At 34.0% G+C, this 24,917-nt stretch overlaps 1 protein-coding gene across 1 annotated transcript in view; it reads left to right on the plus strand.

The window, feature by feature from the left end:
* DOCK2 (dedicator of cytokinesis 2) overlaps positions 1-24,917 on the plus strand; it is a 559,513-nt gene that overhangs the window by 266,371 nt on the left and 268,225 nt on the right. Inside the window, exon 27 of the mRNA XM_056811565.1 lies at positions 18,247-18,342. Coding sequence (XP_056667543.1) covers positions 18,247-18,342 — 96 coding nt within the window. The remainder of the gene's footprint in view (positions 1-18,246; positions 18,343-24,917) is intronic.

Consider the following 24,917-nt stretch of genomic DNA (forward strand, 5'->3'; position numbering starts at 1 on the left):
CATGTAGTATAATGAATTAAAGAGCTGAATTATACCAAAAAGACTAGGCACAAGACCTTCTTCTATTACAATGGCCTTTGGTTCCAGGATCCCTTTACAATCTTGAAGAATTATGTAACAGCCTAAAGATATTTTCCTTATATGGGTTATATCTGTCAATATTCTCCATATTAGAAATTAAAATTATTCGTTTTCTAAAATATTTAATAATTTGCCAAAATAACACAATCATTATATATGAACATAAATAACATTTTATGGAATTTTAGTATATTTTTAAAAGAAAAAATAGTAAGAAGAGTGATATGATTTACAAACTTTTATACATTTATACATTTATAAAAACATCTTCAATGTTTGTTTTTGCATTCATTCAGTTATAATATGTTGTTTTTATTTAAATATATAAAGAAAATTCAGCTTCTCTCAGATATGTAGCTGAAAAAGCAAGTAAATATTTCCAAAGGCATTATTTGCCTTTGTATTATTGTGAAAGTAATTTGACCTCTCAGACCCCATGAGCAAGCCTTTGAGTTTCCTAGGGGTTCATAGACCACACTTTTTGAAATTCTTCTCATATATGTAGGTCCATAGGCAAATCACCTAGCCTCTTAGTGCCCTCAGGAAATTGTCTAAACCTAAATAAGTTGCAGAAAAATTGTTTTTTTGCATCTTTGAAGGGACTTTTTTTAAAACCAGGAATTCCTTGCACTGATGAAATTATCATTGGCTTTTCATCTGAGTTTTGTTGTGGTTTCAAGTTGTCTTGATTTATGTGATTGTAGTAATGCTGTATATTATTCTTTTTTATTTTCTTTTCATTCTGAATCATTTCACACCAGCCTTCTCATATTTAAAAAAAATTTCACATTCATCATCCCTCATGACACATTAACATTTCATTATATTAACATACTACAATCTGTTTTCCCCATTCCTTTGAGCATATGGTTTATTTTCAATTTTAAATAGTGTTAATATGGATATTTTTATACAGATAGGTCTTTTGTTATTATTAATAACCTTCGGGGGAATAAACCCAGTAGTAGGTTTGTTGGATATAGTGTTACAAATAATTTTGTAGCTTTATTGTATAATTCTAAGTTGGTTCCCAAAATGTTGGGTTAATTCATAGCTCTATCAATACTCAATTAATGTACCTCTTTTAAGACATTTTGACCATCTTTGCTAATTTGATTAATATGATGTATTAGATATATCAGATATTAGGTATGTTAGGTAATATATTGGTTATTTCAATTTCTATTTGTTTGATTATTAGTGACTTTTTTGCATGTTAGGTGTCTTTGATAGTCTGCATTTCTTTTTTTTTTTAATTGATTGTTTATATAGTTTGATCCTGGAAACTGGCACTTAATATTATATATATATATATGTGTGTGTGTGTGTGTGTGTGTGTGTGTGTGCATGCCCGGTCAATTAATCAATCAAATAAACATTTATTAGGCATCTATTTTGTGCCAGGTGGTGTATTAATTGCTGGGACTATTATACTATGTGCTTGGGCCAAAAAATGACCAAAGACAGTCCTGGTTTTCAAGGAGCTTATAGTCTAATGAAGGAGATAGTATACATATATATGTATATACATATATATATATATATGTATATATATATATACATATATATGTATAGTATCAATATACCCATTTATGCATATACACATTACACACATAAGAGAGAGAGAGAGAGAGAGAGAGAGAGAGAGAGAGAGAGAGAGAGAGATTACTCAATATCATGGTTGCATTATATACAGGATCAATAAGAAATGCCCAATAAAGTAAAAGGACTAGGATTAAGAGAACTTCCAGAAAGTTTCCTATAGAAAGCAGGATTTTAGGTGGGACTTAAAGGAAACCCAAGAGTTCATTGAGTAGAGGAAGGAGAGCATTTCTATTGATGTTTTATGTCAGCCATTTACCAAAGAGATTTCTTACAAAAATAACTCACACTGGCTATTATATTTTAGCTTCATTTGTTTTATTTAGGTAAAAGTTTTTAATTTACATGAAATTAATTATGACCATTTTCTTTGTAACATTCTTGAAATTATGGCTGCTTAGTAATTAATCCTTTCAATAGTTGTGAAAGTTATACCTTCTCATTCTCATTCTGTGCAAAGCTTTTCATGTTGTGTCTTATTCCATTTAACCTATTTACTAATTTTGAATTTATTATGTTTTATGGTATAAGATGCTTACCTAAACCTGTTTTCTGCCAAAGTGCTATCCACTTTTCCATGCAGTTATTCTCTAGTAATGCATTATTTCCCTAGTACTTGATGTTTTTTGAGTTTATCAAAGACTAGGCTATTGTATGTACTTCCTTCAAAAGCTTAACCAAATGCCTGGTACACAGTAGGTATTTAATTTAATAAATATTTATTCAATACTTTATTCCATTACCAACTTTTCTATTTTTATCTAATACCAGATAGTTTTTGATGACTACTGCTTAGAATATAATTTGAGATCTGATAATAACAAACTTTCATTTCAATATTTTTCTTTATTTCTGTAAGGGTGAGGTTATACACCTGATTCTATTTAATCACAGAAAGCTCAGAACACTCAATTTCATCATTCAATCAACCAAGATTAAGCTATGTATTAACATGTCCTTAATCTCTTTAAGAAAAATAGAGTGCATTGATCATTGGCTAAAGACAGATATTGCCATGCAGCATCTATCTTGTGATTGGCTGAAAGAATCAAATGTACTTTTCTGCTGTATATTAAACTAGCAACTTAGAAATCAATCAGTCTAAAAGAGATCATAGGGAAAAAGACTTGTACAAAAATATTTATAGCTGTGCTCTTTGTGGTGGCAAAAAATTGGAAAATGAGGGGATGCCCTTCAATTGGGAAATGGCTGAACATATTGTGGTATCTGTTGGTGATGGAATACTATTTTGCCCAAAGGAATAATGAACTGGAGGAATTTCATGTGAACTGGAACCACCTCTAGGAACTGATGTAGAGTGAAAGGAGAAGAAACAGGAGAACATTGTACACAGAGACTGATACACTGTGGTACAATCAAATGTAATGGACTTCTCTACTAGCAGCAATGCAATGATCCAGGACAATTCAGAGAGACTTATGAGAAAGAACACTATCCACATCCAAGGAAAGAACTATGGGAGTAGAAATAGAGAAGAAAAAAAATTTATTGCTTTATCACATGGATCGCTGAGAATATGATTGGGGATGTAGACTCTAAGCAATCACTGTAGTACAAATATTAATAATATAGAAATAGGTCTTGATCAATGACACTTGTAAAACCCAGTGTGGCTATGGGGATGGGGGAAGGAGGGGAAGGAAAGAACATGAATCATGTAACCATAGAAAAATATTCTAAATCTATTAATTAAATAAAAATTTTCAATTAAAAAGTAAGTTTAAAAAGAAAGAAATTAATCAATCTAGTGGTGGCCTAATTCACCATTGAATCCTAAGAAGAAATTTCTAGAGCATGAGAAAGGGTGCTTTTGTTTTTCTTCTCTGTTACTACCCTCAGTTTTGACCAAGTAAATTTTAATAGACTAGAAGATCTGGAATTCTCATTGTCATCTGTTAGTGACTAGCAGCAGTGATTAATGACATTATCTGTAACAGAGCTGAGAGACATACTAAGGACAAACACAACATACTGAGGACAAATTAGACATTCTGAGGATAGACAATTTCAGGGAGAATGATAAAATTCTTTTTTTCCCTGATTTTAAACATAATTTTCATTTGGCCAATTTCAAACATTCATTGAATACAAAAATCATTTTCTATTCCTCCCTCTCATAGCCGATGCACAATTCCACTGGGTATCACATGTGTCCTTGATCCAAACCCATTTCCATGTTGTTGGTATTTGTGCTAGGATGTTCATTTAGAGTCTACATTCCCAATCATATCCCCTTGGCTCCTGTAGTCAAGCAGTTGCCTTTCTTTGGTGTTTTTGTTCCTACCATTTGTCCTCTGCTTGTGGATAGTATTTTTTCTCATACATCCCTGCAGGTTGTTCAGGGACATTGCATTGGCACTAATGGGGAAGTCCATTACGTTCGATTGTACCACTGTATATCAGTCTCTGTGTATGATGTTTTCCTGGTTCTGCTCCTTTTGCTCTGCATCACTTCCTGGAGGTTGTTCCAGTCTCCATGGAATTCCTCCACTTTATTATCCCTTTTAGCACAATAGTATTCCATCACCAAAATATACCACAATTTGTTCATCTATTTCCCAATTGAAGGGCATCTCCTCATTTTCCAGTTTTTTGCCACCACAAAGAGCACAGCTATGAATATACTTGTACAAGTCTTTTTCCTTATTATCTCTTTGGGATACAAACCCAGAAGTGCTATGACTTGGTTAAAAGGTATGCAGTCTTTTATCGCCCTTTGGGTATAGTTCCAAATTGTCCTCCAGAATGGTTGGATCAATTCACAACTCCACCAGCAATGAATTAATGTCCCAACTTTGCCACATACCCTCCAACATTCATTACTCTCCATAGCTGTTATGTTAGCTAATCTGCTAGATGTGAGGTGATACCTCAGAGTTGTTTTGATTTGCATCTCTCTGATTATCAGAGATTTGGAACACTTTTTCATGTGCTTATTAATAGTTTTTATTTCTTTAACTGAAAACTGCCTATTTATTTTTCTCCATATATCTACTAACTCTAGTTTTTCTAAGATTTAATTAACCTCTTTTAACTCTTTCTTATTTATTTTTTGATTTGATTTATCTAAATTTGATAGTGGTAGGTTTAGGTCTCCCACTAGTATAGTTTTACTATCTATTTCCTCCTTCAGTTCTCCTAGTTTCTCCATTAGAAATTTGGGTGCTATACCATTTGGTGCATACATGTTGATTAGTGATATTTCCTCATTGTCTATACTCCTTTTTATCAGGATGTATTTACTTTTCCTATCTCTTTTAATCAGGTATATTTTTACTTTGGCTTTGTCAGATATCATGATTGCAACTCCTGTCTTCTTTCTGTCAGTTGAGGCCCAACTCCACCCTTTAATTCTTGTGAGTATCTACTTGCCTCATGTGTGTTTCTTGTAGACAACATATGGTAGGGTTTTGGATTCTAATCCACTCTCCTATTCATCTACATTTTATGGGTGAGTTCATTCCATTCACATTCAAAGTTATGATTGTCACTTTTGAATTCCCTAGCATTTTGATATCCTCCCCTAATTCTGACCTTTCTTCTTTTTCTATATCCTTTTAAACCAGTGGTTTACTTTTAGTCAATCCCCCCATTCCCCTTCCTTGATATGCTTCCCTTTCTGGCCCCTCCCTTTTTGTTCCCTTCTTGTTTTTTTAGGGTCTGTTAAGTTCCCTCCTCCCTCTCCTTCCCTCCCTTTTCTTTGAGCTCCCTTCCCCCTAACCGCCTTAGTTTTCTCTTCTTCCTTACCCTGTAGGATAAGATAGACTTCAAGATCCCAATGGATCTAGATGCTCTTCCCTCTCAGAATTGATTTCACTGAGAGTAATATTTGAGTGTTACCTATAAGCACTTTCTTCCTTTCATAAGAGTATTCTTCCATTCCCCTTCCCATGTGTACCTTTGTGTGACAAAGATTAATCTATTTTATTTCTTCAGGTATCTCAGTACCATCATCGATTCCCCCTCACCCTTTTTTTTCATATCTTTTTATATCCTTTTATGCCCCAATCTTTTCCTGTGAATGATTATTCCATTTACTATAATAATAAAAACATTTTTAGAGTTACAAATAGCATTTTCCCCATCTATTAATATCTATCTATCTATCTATCTATCTATCTATCTATCTATCTATCTATCTATCTATCTATCTAACTAACTAACTTGATCTAATTGTAGCCTTTAAAGAAGAGAGTTTGAATAAAAATAAAAGAAAAAAACAATTTTCTCCTTTTCCCTCTCTTTCATATTTACCTTTTCATGTTTCTCTTCATCTTTGTGTTTGAATATCAAACTTTCCACTTAGTTCTGGTCTTTTTCTTACAAATACTTGGAAATCTTCTATTTTGTTGAATTCCCATACTTTCCCCTGGAAGTATATAGTCAGTTTTGATGGATAGGTGATTCTTTGTTGAAGATCCAGTTCTCTTGCCTTCCTGAATATTGTGTTCCAGGCCTTGTGGTCTATTAGTGTTGAAGCTGCCAGGTCTTGTGTGATCCTGATTAGTGCTCCTTTGTATCTGAATTGTTTCTTTTTTTGGCTTCTTTTAGGTCTTTCTCCTTACCTTGAAAGCTCTGGAATTTGGCAATTAAATTTCTGGGAGTTGTTTTTTTTGGGTTTAGTGTAGAGGGTGTTCTATGAACTCTTTCAATGTCTATTTTGCCCCCTTGTTCCAGAACTTCAGGGCAGTTTTCTTGGATGATCTCTTGTAGTATGGTGTCAAGGTTTCTGTTTATTTCTGGATTTTCAGGTAGACCAATGATTCTCAAATTGTCTTTCCTTCCTCTGTTTTCCTGATCACCTTATCAGTGAGATATTTTATGCTTTCTTCTATTTTGTCAGTCTTTATTAATTCGTGCTGTTTTGCAAGATCATTGGTTTCCAGTTGCTCAATTCTGGTCCTTAAGGCCTGGTTTTCTGTTAAAATCTTTTGGTTTTCTGCTTTAACTTTTTGGTATTCAGCTATGATTTCTTCATTTTTTTGAACCATTTCCCACTTCTCTTTCCAGAAGACTTCCATCTTTTTGATAAGCTCCATTTGAAATTCTTCCAGGTCTTGTGGAAAATTTCTGATTTTTTGTTTTTGTTTTTGTTTTTCCCTTTGTTTGAGTTTCGTCCTGTATTTCCTCTGTAGCCTAGGTTTTCCTCTGTAAAAATTCTCAAGGGTCACAGCCTTCTTTTTAGATTTTTTTGGAAAGGTTTTGAGGCTCCTGTGCATGATTAGCAATTTTCCTGGACATTTTCCCTTCCCTCTTTAGTCAGAAATCTGAGTCAGCTGGGCAAGTTCTCTGTGTATGGAGTTAAGGAGCAAGAATTTTACCTTAGGCAAGCTCTTGATTCTTCACAGTCCTTTGCAGCTCTTCTCAGTGCTACCCTCCCAGGGGTGCTCAGGGTCTGCACTCTCCTGCCCACCTGGGTTTCTGGTCTAGCTGCTTTCAGGGGTAAGTCTTGGGGGGTCCTAGTCAGCTCCCAAGGACCCTGAAGTGCCCACTCCAGAAGTGCTCACTCCAGAAGCACTCCTCGCTCACTTCCTGGTTCTAGTGGGCATGCTGGCTCTGGGCACCTAAGGTCTGCTCTCTTGCGCATGCTGTGGTTTTCCACCTAGCTGCCTTCAGGGGTGGGTCCCCTGCTGTCCTAGTCAGCTCCCAAGGACCCAGAGGTGCCCCCTACTCACTCCAGAGGTGCCCCTTGCTTATTCATCTTGGCATGCACTGGCTCTGGCTCTGTAGGTGGGGGTGGGGGAGGGTGAATCGGCTCACATTTGTGTGGAAGCCCTTTCACCCTCTTATAGACTGGAAAAGACCCAATCCCATGTACCTTCAATGCTGCACCCCCCTTTTACAGCTTCTCCGCTTCTCTGAAAATGATTCTCAAGGTCTTTTGGGGTTGTCCTTGTCAGTGTGTGCTGGGGAGAGTAAGTAAGCCACATTTAGATTGCCACCATGCTTACCAGGAAGTCCCGAGAATGATCAAATTCTTAAAGTGGAAAGAAGTCTTGGCCACAGATACTAGGAAAGCATCATCCTCCAAACCTAGTAAAAACTACACTTAACAGGAATCTAGGTGGTACAGTATATAGAACACTGGACCTGGAGTCAGGTACTCATGGGTTAAAGTATTGCCTCAAATATTTACAAACTATTTCACCTAGAACAACTCATTTAACTTCTATCTGCCACAGATTCCTTACTTATGAAAGGAGGATAATAATAGCAGTCTGTGGTTGTTGTAAGGATAAGGGATAATATTTGTAAATCACTTTATGAACTTTAAAGTGCTATATAAATGGCATTGTTGCATTGCTGTTTGTACACTGTCTACCCCTTTAGACTGTGAACTTGAAAGAAGGGACTTTTTTTGTCTGCCCCAAGTTTGCAGGGATTGGTTTTATAACAACTGTCCTTGCTATTACCTGCTTCATAAAAATCCTTTTGAAAGAAAATTATGCTACTGTTTGATTACCAAAGGGAAAGACAGTGGTGAGGACTCATGAACAAGAGGACTAGTGAAATCATAGTCTCTCAGTGTTACTCTTAGAATTTGGAATAGTAATAGTCAGCTCCAAGCTGCCAGTAGGAGTAGGAATTGAAAAAGTGGCTCTGAATGAAGTTACCTTTCTTATATTTTCTTTGCCTTTTGCTCCTTCAAATAAATTGTTATTAGTTTTCTCATTTTATAGAGTATCCCCTTGGTAATATGATTGATTCAGCATTAAGGCTATTGATTAATTTTGGGGGAACCATTATTTTTTACAATATTGGCAAAGTTTACCATTGAACATACAGTATGCCTATATGTAATTACATATAATTTTTGTAATCATATTTATATAAGTATAGTTAGTATTGATTGTTTAATTTCTGGATATTTAATGTATTTGTTTTTTTAATAGTGTTTTTCTATTTCTCCTTCCTGGTTTTTGTTGGGACTATAAAGAACTAGATTTTTTGTGAATTTATTTTATATCTTGCTATTTTACTGAAATAATTCGTTTTTTATTCATATTGCTTGATTACTATGATTTTCAAAGTGAGCTATTTTATTACCAAATAAATAAAGATATCATTGCTTCTCCTTTGACATTGCTTATTTGCTTAATTTTTCTTATTGCTATAGCCAGAATTTCAAGTACTATATAAAATGGCCTCCTTCATTCCTGATGTTATTGGGAAAGTTTCTAGTTTTCCATTACTCTCCAGTAATTATAGTCCTCGATTTTTAGAAAAATGCTTTTAATCATATTAAAAAGTCCTTTCATTTTTATTCTTTTTAGTATGCTTAATGCAATGAAAGATGTGTTTTATTGAAGGTTTTTCCTGGATCTATTGACACAATCATGCTATTTTTTAATTAATAAGATTTATTATACTAATTATATTTCAAATCTGGAGCCATTCATTTATCCTCAATATAAACCCAACAATTTTTGAATATGTGATTATGATATGTTTGTTAGTATTTTATCTAATTTTTTTGCATGATTGTTTATTAGTGATACTAATTTATTGTCCTTTTTCTCTGCTGTAACACTTCTTGCTCTGAGAATCAGGTTCTTGTTTTTCTCATAAAAAGAGTTTGGTAATATCTTCTTTCTCAATTTGAAATGGTTTATACAGCATAAAAATTATTTGTTTTTTAAATGTTTGAAGGAATTCATTTGAAAATCTGTCTTGAATCTGAAGTTTTTTTCCTTCAGATTTAATACATGGCTGGCCTAACTTCTGCTTTGGAGATTTGGTCATATATTTTCTGTTTTGTTAATTTTCTTTTGCTATGATCTATTTCATTAATATTTTGCGTTCTAACTTTATGATTAAGTATATTTTAAAAATAATTTACCATTTTTGTTCCTATTTATTGTGAACTTTCACATTTATTTTGAAAAATTTGGTTATTTTTTCTGTTCTTTAAAAATTAAAATAGCTAATAGTTCATCACTCAAAAATCTTTTTAAAGAATTAGCTCTTTGGTTTATTAGTTCAATAATTTTATTTTCTATGTGATTTATCATGCTTTTATTTTTTAACATCCTTTATATTCACTCACTAGTTTTCTTGTATTATCAGTTCATCCACTCTCTCTCTGTCTCTCAGTATTGAGGGATACATGTTTTCTTCTAAGAATTGCATTACTTGTATCCCATGCATTTTGGTATACCATCTTCTTATGACCATTCTCTCTAATATAACTTGGCATTGTTCCTACAATTTTGTCTTGATCCAGTCTCTTTTTTAGGATATTGTTTTCTTGATTTACATTTGAGGCAATCTTTTGTTCATATTTCTTTTGTTTGCAATTTTATTGCATTTTAGCTTATAAGGAATGTGTTTAAGATGTCTACTTTCCTGCTCTTGTTTATTTTCATACCACACCATAGTATGTGATTTTTTTTATGTGTTAGTACCATGGAGATCTGAGAAATTTGTATATTTCGTAGAATCCCTTCTTATATGTTTTTCTGGTTTTTATCAAATAATTTTCTTAGCATTATTAAGTTTTGTAATTTCATCTTTAAACATTTTTTTTCTGTAGGACTTGTCAAGTTCTGACATAATATTAAAGTAATCTTGGATTTCCCATCTTACTATTTAAGCTTTAAAAAAATGGTTCACTTTTCCTTGACGATCTTGGCTGTTATATCAAATATACATTTTTAATATTGATATTGTTTAATTACTATGGTACTTTAAATAATAAAGTAATAGTCCTTGCTCATTTTTCTTGTTACTATTTCATTCAAAATCATGGCTCTGGATCTTTAAAAAAAATCAAAACATGATAGGTTTCATTACAGTTCTTAACTTTAAATTCCTGTGTCTGTTTTAGGTGAGTTTCTGGCAAGCAGAAATTACTGGGTATGATTTTCAAATCCATTCTGCAACTAGCTATACTTTTATTATTGAATTCAGCTAATTAATATTCTTATATATATATACATATATATTTACTCAAAAAATCAGCACAATGTATTTTAGTAAATTATTTTTAACAGTCCATCCTTACTTCTTTTAGTATCACCTCCTTCATCCCAATATAGATGAAGCTTGTCTTACTTTATAAGAAGGCAGCAATAATCCCAATACCCAATAATGAGAGACCTAATTATTCTGTTTATAATCTTTAGCATTAAGAAATACCCTTTTTTACTTAATCCTAATCTTTTTCTTTGATTAGAGTTCATTTGTGGTTCAAAAATTCTAGAAATTTTATTTTTCTTCTTCCTAACTTCCCTTTATTTTCATTTAGCTTACTGTATCATTTTTTTTATTTGAGTTTTCAAGGGATTGATTCTTCCTTAAAATTTCTGGCCTTTGCATTTTTTATGGCCTTTATGCCATGTGTGGCTTAAAACCTCTGGTATTTATCATAATATTAAAATATAGAAGTACTGAATTATACTTTATTTTCTGAGTGAAAGTTCATGTTATATGATTTAATTGTTAATATATTTCATTTCCTTGGTTTATTTAAATGTCTAAGCCTTCGCAAATTCTGAATTTCTCAGCTCCCTCTTTTCCATTCTTCATAATATTGTTCCCTATCCCCAAATTTTTTCTTGCCTTTCTGATCTGTTTTTTTTTCCACATTGGAATATGTTCAGTTTTGTTAAGCAATTTGGGGATGCAGGACAATTTTTGGTCATTTTCTATATCACATTCTAGGTATGCTTTCATTTTTCTTTTCTTGTCTTGAACAATTTGAATTAATGTTGGTAAGTAAATTGCTTTCTTTTGTCTGCCTGTAAGAGTCTTTCCTTGATACTGAATTTCTGAAATATGGTTACTCCATTTCTGTTTGCATTAAACCTGGAGTGGGCATTCTATGAACTCTTCTGTTTTGAACCTTCTGTTATAAAGGGAATTTAAAGGAAGGGAAGCTTTTAAGGATGGGAACACACGCAAGTATATAAATAGTCTTATTAACTGAAAGGGATGGGGATGGTAGAGGAACTGTCTATTTCCCACTCAGTTAGTTAACTCAATAAAGTTTCTACTCTAAGCTTAACCTAACTAAAAGATAAAGTCCATAAGGAGAGCCCAGATTCTCACAAACTTCCAGAGTCCTTGGTAGGGTCAGACTGAAGAATCCACTTGTATGGTCCTTACAATGATCCTGGAAAAGAGGAGATCACACCCAAATCACTTCTGTCCATCAGAATGAATGGGGAACTCAAACTCAACCATTTTCTTGAGGATAATCCAAGGCAGATGCTTCAAAGATGATTTATTCAGGGAGACTCTCAGACTCATAACCTCTCTGTTTGGATCCCAGCTCCAGAGAGAGTTGTTAACTGCCCAATCACTTAGAATCCTGACCCAGCCAGCCCTACAGAATCTTGGCCTGAGGGCTATCAACCAACTTTGCAAATTCCCTAGCTACACTTCTCTGTTTTCCAGTAACTATAGTATAATTTTCTTATATGCTACCTTGAGATATGGCAGTCATATTGTTTATTTTTAAAATTTTTTTGAAGACTATAAATTATCAGATTATTTATTCAAGCTTTCTCCTCTAGCCCTACTTCATTGTTGTATAAAAATTCAAGGATTTAAAGTTTATCATTTTAAAATAATTTGTTCTTTTCTATCTTCTTTCACCTATGTTTCTTTCATACCTAAGTGACTCTGCTTTTATAAATGTCTACTGCTTCACTGATATTTTCCACCATCTTTTCTGTTATTAATTCTTAAATTCTTCAAGAATTCTTCTATAATAGTCCTAGTTCCACTCTTAGAGATTTTAGAACTTCTGCTAAATATCTTATTGCCAGTCTAAAATCAATCTGAAAATTCTTGTGTTATATCCCCTCCGTTCTCAAATAGTGGTTATTGTTGTCTTTTTTTCTTTCCTTCTAGACATTTCTCTTCACTTAATTTTAGCCCATATTAACTAATCATTATGCTGTGGCTTCATTTTTACCTACTTATTTATTATGTTAATTTTCTTTTTAAAACAATTGAATCCAACAGACAACCTCAATAAGCACTCACATAATTTACCCAACAAAGAGCGTTCTCATCCTGTAGTTTTTATTCATTGTAAATAAAAAGAAAAGCTATGCCCTTTAACTTTGATAGAGTGAGGGATAGCTAGGTGTTTTAGTGAAATGAGAGCTGGGCCTAGTGACAGAAGGTCCTAGTTCAAATCTGGGGTCAAATATTTCCTGGGTGTGGGACTCTGGACAAATCATTTAACCTCCTATACCTAGCCCTTACTGCTCTTCTGTATCTAATACACATTGTGTAGATTCAACATTGATTCTCAGAAGGTAAGAATTAAACAAAACAAAACACTTAGTTAGAATGGTATTAATTTTGGTCATTGTATTTAACCAGTTTGGTTACCATTCCACATAAACATCATTTACATTAATGTAAATATTTACATATTTCTCTTTCTGTTCTGCTTCCTTTAGGATACTTCACTATATCATATATATTCCCACATTCTCTGAATTGTTATTATCTTTCCTTATAATATAGTCATATTATATAATATTTCTAGAATATGGTTTGTTTATCCATTCCCCAAATATTGGGCATGTATTTTACTTCCTGCTAAAAAAAACAAACAATTAAAAACAACTCCCCACATAATTAATAATTTTATGAAAATTTCTGAATATATGTCTATATTTCTTTTAAAGGTCTTTCTGTTAGGATTTTTCTACTTCTTTTTTAGTTCTTTTAAAGGAAATGTCATTTTATTTATTTTTATACATTATTTTATTTGGTCATTTTCAAAAATTATTCATTAGAAACAAAGATCATTTTCTTTTCCTCCACCCCCCTCCCACCACCCCTCCCAATGGCAATGCATGATTCCTCTGGGTATCACATGTGTCCTCAGTCTGAACTCTTTTCCATGTTGGTATTTTCATTGAGGTGTTCATTTAGAGTCTCTCCTCAATCATATCCCCTCTACCCCTGTAGTCAAGCTGTTGCCTTTCCTCTATGTTTTTCCTCCCCCCCCCCCCTTTGTCCTCTGCTTGAGGGTAGTGTTTTTTTCTCTCCTTGATCCCTGAGGATTGTTTAGGAACATTGCATTGCCCCTAATGGAGAAGTATATTACGTTCAATTGTACCACAGTGTCTCAGTCTCTGTGTACAATGTTCTCCTGTCCCTGCTCCTTTCACTCTGCATCACTTCCTGGAGGTTGTTCCAGTCTCCATGGAATTCCTCCACTTTATTATCCCTTTTAGCACAATAGTATTCCATCACCAACATGTACCACAATTTGTTCAGCCATTCCCCAATTGAAGGGCATCCCCTCATTTTCTAGTTTTTTGCACCACAAAGAGTACAGCTATGAATATTCTTGTACATGTCTTTTTCCTTATTATCTCTTTGGGGTACAAACCCAGCAGTGCTATGGCTGGATTAAAGGGCAGACAGTCTTTTAGCGCCCTTTAGGCATAGTTCCAAATTGCCCTCCAGAACAGTTGGATCAATTCACAATTCCACCAGCAATGAATTAATGTCCCAACTTTGCCACATCCCCTCCAACATTCATTACTTTCTGTTGCTCTCATGTTAGCCAATCTACTAGCTGTGAGGTGATACCTCAGAGTTGTTTTGATTTGCATCTCTCTGATTACAAGAGATTTAGAACACTTTTTCATGTGCTTATTAAAAGTTTTGATTTCTTTGGCTGTGAACTGACTGTTCATGTCCCTTGCCCACTTATCAATTGGAGAATGGCTTGATTTTTTGTACAATTGATTTAGTTCTTTATAAATTTGAGTAATTAAACCTTTGTCAGAGGTTTTTTATGAAGATTGTTTCCCAGTTTGTTGCTTCCCTTCTAATTTTGTTTATATTGGTTTTGTTTGTACAAAACCTTTTTAATTTGATGTAATCAAAGTTGTTTATTTTATATATTGTGACTCTTTCTATGTTTTGCTTGGTTTTAATGTCTTTCCCTTTCCACAGGTCTGACATGTATACTATTCTGTGTTCACCTAGTTTACTTATAGTTTCCTTCTCTATGTTCAGGTCATTCACCTATTCTGAGTTTATTTTGGTGTAGGGTGTGAGGTGTTGATCCAAACCTAATCTCTCCCACACTGTCATCCAGTTTTCACAGCAGTTTTTGTCAAATAGTGGATTTTTGTTCCCAAAGCTGGGGTCTTTGGGTTTGTCATAGACTGTCTTGCTGAGTTCACTTACCCCAAGACTATTGCACTGATCCTCCTTTCTGTCTCAGCCAGTACCAAATTGTTTTGATGACCGCTGCTTTATAACATAGTTTGATATCTGGGACTGCAAGGCCACCTTCCTTTGTATGTTTTTTTTTTCATCATTTCCCTGGATATCCTTGATCCTTTGTTCTTCCAAATAAACTTTATGTTTTTTTTCTAAATCATTGAAAAAAATTTTTGGAAGTTCAATGGGTTTAGCACTAAATAGATAGATAAGTTTGGGTAGGATGGTCATTTTTTATTATATTGGCTTGTCCTACCCATGAGCAGTTAATGTTTTTCCAATTGCTCAAGTCTAGTTTTAGTTGTGTGGAGAGTGTTTTGTAGTTGTGTTTATATAGTTCCCGTGTTTGTCTCGGGAGATAGATTCCTAAGTATTTTATTTTTGTCTGAGGTGATTTTGAATGGGATTTCTGTTTCTAATTCTTGCTGCTGAGCTGTGTTGGAAATATATAGAAATGCTGATGACTTATGCGGGTTTATTTTGTATCCTACAACTTTGCTAATGTTGTTGATTATTTCAACTAGCTTTCTGGTTGATTCTCTAGGATTCTTTAAGTAGACCATCATATCATCTGCAAAGAGTGATAACTTGGTCTCCTCCTTGCCTATTTTCATGCCTTCAATTTGTTTTTCTTCTCTAATTGCTACTGCTAGTGTTTCTAGTACAATGTTAAATAATAGAGGTGATAACGGGCATCCTTGTTTCACTCCTGATCTTATTGGGAATGCCTCTAGTTTATCCCCATTGCAGATGATGTTAGGTGATGGTTTTAGATATATACCGTTTATTATTTTTAGGAATGACCCTTCTATTCCTATGCTTTCTAGTGTTTTTAATAGGAATGGGTGTTGTATTTTATCAAAGGCTTTTTCTGCATCTATTGAGATAATTATGTGATTTTTGTTGGTTTGCTTGTTGATATAATCAATTATGTGGATGGTTTTCCTAATATTGAACCAACCCTGCATTCCTGGTATAAATCCTACTTGATCATAGTGAATGACCCTCCTGATCACTTGCTGAAGTCTTTTTGCTTGTATCCTGATTAAGATTTTTGCATCTATGTTCATTAGGGAGATTGGTCTATAGTTTTCTTTCTCAATTTTTGACCTGCCTGGCTTTGGAATCAGTACCATATTTGTGTCATAAAAGGAATTTGGTAGAACTCCCTCTTTGCTTATTATGTCAAATAGTTTGTATAGTATTGGGATTAGCTGTTCTTTGAATGTTTGATAGAATTCACTTGTGAATCCATCAGGCCCTGGGGATTTTTTCTTAGGGAGTTCTTTGATGGCCTGTTTGATTTCTTTTTTTGATATGGGATTATTTAAGAATTCTATTTCTTTCTCTGTTAGTCTAGTCAATTTGTATTTTTGTAAGTATTCATCCATATCATCTAGATTGGCATATTTATTGCCATATAATTGGGTAAAGATGTTTTTAATGATTGCCTTAATTTCCTCTTCATTGGAGGTAAGATCCCCTTTTCCTCTATGATACTGTTAATTTGATTTTCTTCTCTCCTTTTTTAAATTAGATTGACCAGTATTTTGTCTATTTTGTTTGTTTTTTTCCAAAGTACCAGCTTCTTGTCTTATTTATTAGTTCAATAGTTCTATCACTTTCAATTTTATTAATTTCTCCCTTAATTTTTAGGATTTCAAATTTGATTTTCTTCTGGTGGTTTTTAATTTGTTCACTTTCAAGTTTTTTGATTTGCATGTTCCAATTAGATTTTTCTTTAGTGTTTGTCCTTGGAGAGTTTATTAATAACTAGTATTGTTTCTAGTTGTGATATTATGAACAAAGTCTCTTTGAAAAGGTGCAGTCCTCAGACAACAGATACAACCATTTAATAATATTGTATTTGAGCAATGTATGACAGCCCTGGTGGAACACTTATATGTAAAATAATCTCCAATGAGTTATGCAGATACACTGTGGATGATTTATGGTATATAGATCTAGGCAATAATTGAACAAAGTTAATAAATGTCGGTGAGTTGTAATCTACCTAATGGAAGTAGTAGTGCTCACATCATTGAGATTACTCTTAATTGAAGTCATTAATTGTTAATCCTCCAAAAGAGTGAGTGGATTTTTCCTTGGATATTGTCACCCATGAGAGTAGTGTCATAGCATAATAAGTAGGACCAATTTTGAATGACTAAGTCCTGTATTCTGGTCTTGCCATTGCCATCTACTGACTATGTGACCCATGGCACATTAGTTATAGTATTCTAAGCAACCCTCTAAGGTTGCATAGTTTTCAGGGAAGATGCTACTCTGCCTTGGTTCAGGGAGTTTGCCATATCAATAACATCAAAGTATAGACCCTAACCCTATTTTCTTCTATATTTTTACTATCTGATAAACTTGTGACTCTTCTAGGTTTGGCTTCCATTTGAATAATTCATCAAGTAACCAGCATGATTGCTTTTAATTGATATCTTTTAAAAAAATAATAAATCTCAATATACTCCCCTGCCCAAACCTTATCTTTTCACCAAGAAAACTACTGAAAGACAAACAGCATATAATAACCATTTCTCATGAAGACTGGTTATATCCTTTTATAAAAACTTCTGTCGTATACCAAAGCTCAAAATTGTTTATGGAGATCCTATCTTAAATCATGCCTTCTCTACCAATGATACCAAGAGTAGAACTATAGACTTTACTCAGGTTTTAGACAAATCAGAAGTACCCTTAATTTGTACCAATGTAGTCATTTGAAAGAAGTTCATATCCCTTAGACTGTACTGAGAAACTCATTTTATTGGAAACTGGTTAAGAGAAGAAGAATGTGGGACAGAATGAATGGTTCACATTTATTGGGGAATGACTGAACAAATTGTGGCATGTGAACATAATAGAATATTATTATGAGGTAAAAATAATTAATATGAATAAATTTGAAAAACTTGGAATGACATACAACATGTTGTAAAGTAAGCAGTACCAGGGAAACAATATATACAGTGGCTAAAATAATGTGAACAAAAAGAATACTAAAATAAAGCCCAATAATGTATAATTATGGTAATTGACCTTGGTATCAGAGGAGATGATAAAGTGAACCATTATTTTTTCCTGGAAGGATGAGAGACTAGGAATGTAATATGTTACATCCACTGTCAGATGTGGTTGCTATGTGTTTCAATTCTGCTTAACTGCTTTTTGTTGTTATATGAGAAAGGCTTCTGGGGGAATGTAGCATATCTAGAAAGGACTATGATGTAAAAAACAAAAGATATAAATAAAATTTGAATTTCAAAAGAAATTTAATAGATATGTAGATCTGGTTTTCAATGTAGGTACCAATATCTGTTACAGGCATCAACTTACCATCATATTCAAGAAATCATGGTTCAACTGCTTCGCACGGTGAATCGGACAGTCATTACAATGGGGCGAGACCACAATCTGATTGTGAGTAGCATTTTCCTTCTGTTCAGATGCCTCAGGATCTTGCCTGAGGCCTGGTTCTTAAAGTCCTTGGAGAAATGTGGATGAGCCAAAACACAATTCTGAGTTTATCTGCAGCACCTAGAACAGGTCATATCTGTATGGGCATGGGTGATCCCCTGATACATTTGGTGTCTACAAGGAAGGTTCAAGAACTGGAAATAAGACAGCATTCAAGATTTGTCCACTTTTCTGGGGAAAGCAAAGAAACTGGACTAATTCTTTGATGAAGATAGAGAAACACCATCCCCCAAAATGTGGCTTTTACTGAGAGGCGGTTGGAGTGGCATTGAATTGGGACTGACCTTTCCAGCATAGGGTCATTAGTCATATATGCTTTAGCTTCATAGTGTAGCTAGTGCCCACATTAAGGGTTCATAAAGCATGCTATATGTAAGGGTTAGGTAGATTGGATGTCTTTCAAAAAATGTGGTTTGCCCATTTCCACAAAGTTCCTCCAAAGGTGTATAGACTTGACCTTTTTTAGGGATGAATTAATAGCCTACCTCTCAGAATAACCACATAGCAAGATTTCTATTAAGAAATATGCTTTCCTCTGAGGAGGGTATACCTGGTTCTTTGGTATGTCATTACCCTGACTCTTCTATACTTCTCTCCACATATGCGAATTCCATCCCTGATATTTCAAACTTCATCCCATTTTCTTTGAGCCAATATCTGATGACCTTTGGTTTAAGTTTTTTCAATGGGGATCTATCTATGCTTGTTTAGACAATAGCTCCCCCGTCCAAATTTCAGAATCACTAACTATCCAAACATTAGATTTTTAGGCACAACTCATGACACACATAAAAAGATGTCCAATATTGCCACTCATTTACTCAGGCACAGATATCTGGAGGAGTAGGGTTTAGAGGTCTATGGAAGACTTCTAAAATCTTATTCTTTTCATAAGTACAATATACTGTGGTAGTACATCACACAATTGGTACACCTGCTTCTCCAAAGCAGGAATATGTTAAGTGTCTGCATGATCCTGTACAAATACCCATATCTCTTTAAAATGTACACTATTATTCAAATTATCTCAACATATCTCAGAGATAACTTTTATGAACATCTCTTAGTTTTCCTAGGTGTAAAGAAATGGCCATCAATTCATTTGGCCAATTGGCAAATTATAGGCTCTCTACATCATATCCTTCCAATATTTTTTTCAAACTGTCTATGGAATCAGTACATTGCTATCTGTCGCTGCCCTTCAGCCACACCAGAAGTTATTAAATAAAAGGCTACTGTGAACTGTTCATTCTTTCAGGCATTCAAGGTTTAGTGATATTGGGATAGAGGGGGAAAGAAGAAAATTCTGAGGATTAAATTTGCTGATTATATTATCCTCTCACAGTACAAAGTGTTGTCATTTTTAATTTTTCTTTAATACCAGAGAGGCTTCTGCCAGCCATTGCTACAACTTTTGCTATGCCCATGTGGTTCATCAATCCTGATCTCTGCACCTCAATGTTCTTTGCCTTTGTTGATGTAGTCACTATGGATTGTGTGGGTTTGAGACTTTGGCTCTTTGGGAAAAATTTAAGTTCCTTTATTTTAGTGCCTGTTCTTTATACCACAGCAGTTTGACAAGGAGATCCCTGGTCTGGCTTTCCTATTGACCACAAGTTTAGGAATAAAATTTTGTATTTGCACTTTAGTAGAATGACAAGAGTTTTGTATTTGTAGTCAAGAGACATGGGCTTGAATCTCTGCTATATCAACTACTACTTATGCCTATATAACCTATATTTTTCTGGATCTCAGTTTTCTCACCTATAACATGAATGGGTTGAGTGCAGTAATTTCTAAGGTCCCTTCCAGTTCTAAACCAATGATTCTATGAGTATGCCATTCTCTTGGTTTCTCTAGAGCGTGGAAACTATTTTGCAGTTGAGATAGATGTGGAGCAGTGATTGAAAAAGAAAGTCATCTAGGCAATTTTGCCTTGAGATTTGTCATAGCTCTTTAATCTGGGAATTATTCTACTTTTTTTTCAATAAAAGAAAGGAGTCAGCTCCTTGAAGAAAAACTTTTTTTTACATTTCTATATTTATTTCCCAGAACTTATAACATCTGACAAGTATTCAGCAGGTACTTAAAACTTGATGATTTAAATAGAATGAAATTTAGGAGTTATGGTATCTATTATCTTCATTTTACACATGAAGAAACTGAAGCCTAGAAAGTTTAAGTGACTTGATTAAAGTGACATGCATAGTCACTTTCTTTATACGCTCAACTCAGAAACAGTACAGAGGCCCTTGGTCTTATGATATGCTATCAATGGTTTTGGTATATATGAAAAGATGGTCATACTGAATCATTGTGAACATTCCATCTGGGGTTAGAGTATGACAAGAGCTAGCTCTCCTCTCCAGGAAACAGAAAATGTCTAAATTGGAGTTCACCCTCCAATAAGATAGAATTGTATGTATGAAAGGGAAAAAATCCTTTAAAGCAAATCTTGGAACAGAAATATCTTCACTATGTAAAAGGAAATGATGGTGTCAAGTTAATTATTGTGGAGTCAGGGGTCACTTCCAGTGTAGGATATCTCAATTTAATTTTGAATTGAAATCAGAAGGGGAGGAGAAACCCACATTCCAAGATCACTTTTAATTTTCCAGATGTGATTTTATTGGCTATTTCTCATTATTCAGGAATACTACATAATCAGTATTTATGACAAATGTTGGACTAACTTGGTGTTCTGAAAAACTCAGGAGGACTTGATTATGTCTTGTGGTAGATAGCTGCTTTATGCTTATATTCTGTAGGATGAATTGTGACATTTTCATTGCATCCTTAAGAGTGAAAACATTGTTATAAAAGAGTGTTAGGCATTACAATTACATGAGTTACAGCACCAGGATTGGTGTTCCCTTGTTTCCCACTGTGAGTTGTAATTATCATTTGCTGGAAATAACCATTGCTAATTTTTGTGGAGATTGCCTGCTTGCACAGTGAATTTTTGATGTTGATAGACAAACCAGAAGTAGTTTTCCCATGGAGCTCTCAAATCATTGGTGTATTTCTTTCTTCCCCTTTCCCATCAATCTCACCTGTCAGGTTAACTGGGATACCTTAAGTTCACTTTTTTTTACATTTCTTGGTATCTCAGCACTCAGTGCAGTGCCTGACCCAGAGTGGACACTTAAAAATACTAATTGATTGGCAGAATGATATTAAGCCATTGTTAATCAGTCAGTATAGGTACAGCTGGCAGAACACAGGGATGGTTCTTAGGAGAGCTAGAGTCCAGTCTCATTTCTGTTTTTGGCTGTGTAACCTTGAGTAAGACAATTTATTTATTTGGGATTTAATTTCCTCAGCTATAAAACAAGGGAGTGGAAGATTAGGGCTACATTAATTTTCATGTCTCTTCTAAGCTTTAATATTCAAAGATTCCATTTAATATTCCAAGTGTCCTTTTTCAGACTCTGCATTCCTCATGCATATGGGTATCCTTTCTTTTTTCACCTTCTTCCTTTTCCTCACTAACAAAAAAACCATAAGTTCATATTTCTATAACATTTAAAGATTTATAAAGATATTCTACCATGAAGTAGATTATAGATGTATTATTGACTCCATTCTGCAGATGAGAAAATTGAGACTGAGAGGATGGATACAACATAAAGCAAATTTCTTAGACCTCTTTGAAAATGATATTAAAGGTATCCTAGCACATACTACTTATTCTACTACAATTGTTTTTCCTGATATTTGAATGGAAAGCAAATGATAAAAAATTTAGGTAACAACTAGTTCACTAAATTTTGAAGTTCTCTATCTGTACTTCCTGCTTCCCATCATGAAGACAGTTCAGTTCTAGACAGTAGTCCCATGGTGGCTATGCAACAGCAGCCTGCCTGGGCATCATCCTTAAAACAAACAGGGTATTTATTTTGCAGGAAGTTTTTGAAAGGATCAAGTCATTTTGGCTCAAAATGGGGCTTAGCTTTTATTTTTGGTGTTAAAAATAAGCCTCTGGGTAATATATTTTGCTTTTAATTACCCCCAATTTTGCACAGAGTGTTCTATTGTGTGATTAAAAAAAGGTAAATGCAGATGGCATTGTGCCTGCTATAGCAATTCATAGCAGTTTGTTAAGAGAAAAAACTTGAAACAAGCCTGGTCCCCTGCTGCTTCAGTGCCCAGCAATGCTGAAGACTCCAGAAAAGGTCTGAACCATTGGAGGTAATCAGGACTTCAAAACCATTCATGCAAAAGTCTCTGACTTCATTTCCTGTTAACAGAGGAAAGAAAGATTGAAAATAACAGCTCTTTGACACTACTCCATGCCAGCCCTCTGATAAAAAGCTCAAGGTGCAGTCCACATTCAATAGCAATTCATCAGATAGTCATTAAGCTCTGATTAATGTGTAAGGCCCTGTCCAAGGTGCTGAGGGGAGGCAACAACAATTAGGCAACCTACTTGCCATCAAGGAATTCACATTCAAGCTATGGAGATTACACAGGCACAGAAATAACTCTGGGGATTCAGAGAGGAGATTACATCTGCTTCGAGGATATCAAACCACCGTTGTATAATTTTTTTATATTTCCTGGCACATTTTTTATAATAATCTTCTGAGATAGGGAATGGATTGTAAATATTATTCCACTGATTTTAAAGATGAGGAAACTGAAGCACAGGGAATGAAGGAAGTTGGTTAGTCACACAGCTAATAAAGGTTAGGACCAGCATATGAACTCAAGTTTTGGGACTATGAGATCTGTCTTCTTTATATTATGTCATATTGTCTTTTAGGAAAGGTTTTGTAGAGGAATATTTGAGCTGTCTTGAAGGAGGGCAGAGTTTCAGTAGTAAATGTATGTAGAGAGAGAATTCTAGGCAAAGGAAAAAGAATTCTAGGCAAAGGTATAGAATAATAAAGTATAATAAAGTATGAGGGGTATTCAAGAAAGACTGAGAAACTTATTTTTACTAGAATTAGAGGATTATGAAGGAAAATAATGAGAAAGAAGTTTGGAAAAAGTGAGAACCATATTGTAAAGGGCCTTGAATGCCATCCTAAAGAATTTGATTTTTATTGTATAGCTGATAAGAAATAAGTGAAGATAGATTTAATAAGCCAATTCCTTTAATGATCTAATTTCCCAATTATCTCACTAGCTTGATGTGATAGAAACATCTTTAAAAAAAGGAATTTCAATTTGGAAAGACAACACACTAGTTTTACTACTGGGCATTTACTACTTTTGTGAATATTAGAGAGGTTACTTTACCTCTGTGAGCCTCAGTATCTTCATCTGAAAAATGAAGCTAAAAATTATGATATTACCTACCTCATAGTTTTGTTTTAAGAAAGTACATTGTAATCATCAAAGTACTATAGAAGTAGTAACTAGTATTATTTTCACGAAAGTTTGGTGTCATAGTAAGCACATGGAACAGGAGTTCTGGATTCTAATCTGAGCTCTCTTATTAACTAGTTGTATGCCCTTGAAAAAGGCAGTTCTCTACTCTGGGCTTATATTTCTCCATTTGTGAAATGATATGATTAGATGAAATGAATGCTAAGATTTCATGCTGCTCTGACGCTGAATGTTCAATGTCTCTACTTGTAAAATAACTCAAAGACAAGTGAAAGATCTATTTCATGTTGGAGAGGCAAAAAACAGGATAGGGGACACTACTGAATCTGAGCTCTAAGAACATACTCTAAATTATTGACTTAAAATTAAATCTGTCCAGACCTACTTATAAAAAGCCAAAATGTGCTAGGGAATTTGAAGATAACACCATTAAGATTCAATGCAATTCAAGTCCTTTGATATATAATATTTTGCAGTACTGGTTATGGTAAGCATACTATTTTTCTCTTTTCCAACCCCCTAGACCTTGAAGTCTATATGTATGCAAATTACATAATAATAATAATGGTAGGGCAGGAAGTCAAAATGAGTTAATTCTAGAGTTTTTTAGTACCTGAGTTCATGATCATTCCTTTTATGTAAAATGCACAAGTTATATATTTATATTTGAGAATATATCATCATCATATTATCATCATCAATAAGGAGTGATTTAATTCCTGCCTATATATAATAAAGGTTTGCTAAAGAGGCAGCAGATGGCAAGAGGGAATTTTGTATGTTTGTGTTCCTTGTATTTATCCATGTTTTGTATGTATATTATTCGTGTGTGTATGTGGTTTTGTGTGTATATGTGTATTGTAAGTATTAATTTGTCTCTATATAACATCTTTTCTTTAAGTTTTACCTTTATTATGTCATTTTTACTTAAATTCTCGATATTTATTCTCTCCTAAATAAATGTTTTATTGATGTATACACCTTTAGATCACTCTTACTTCCTAATGACAAGACCAAGCCCCCATACAACTTTTTTATAATGCTCAGTTGGTAATAATTTATTAAGTAGCTACCTTGTATACCTAAGTGCTAATTCTGAATAAAGAAGCATGGTTAAGTAAAACAAACCAAATTATTAGTCATGTTTTATAATGCATGCCTAGTGAATAAGAACTCTGCTTTCC

The sequence above is a fragment of the Monodelphis domestica genome, chromosome 1 (assembly GCF_027887165.1).
Source record: "Monodelphis domestica isolate mMonDom1 chromosome 1, mMonDom1.pri, whole genome shotgun sequence".
NCBI classification, from domain to species: Eukaryota; Metazoa; Chordata; class Mammalia; order Didelphimorphia; family Didelphidae; genus Monodelphis; species Monodelphis domestica.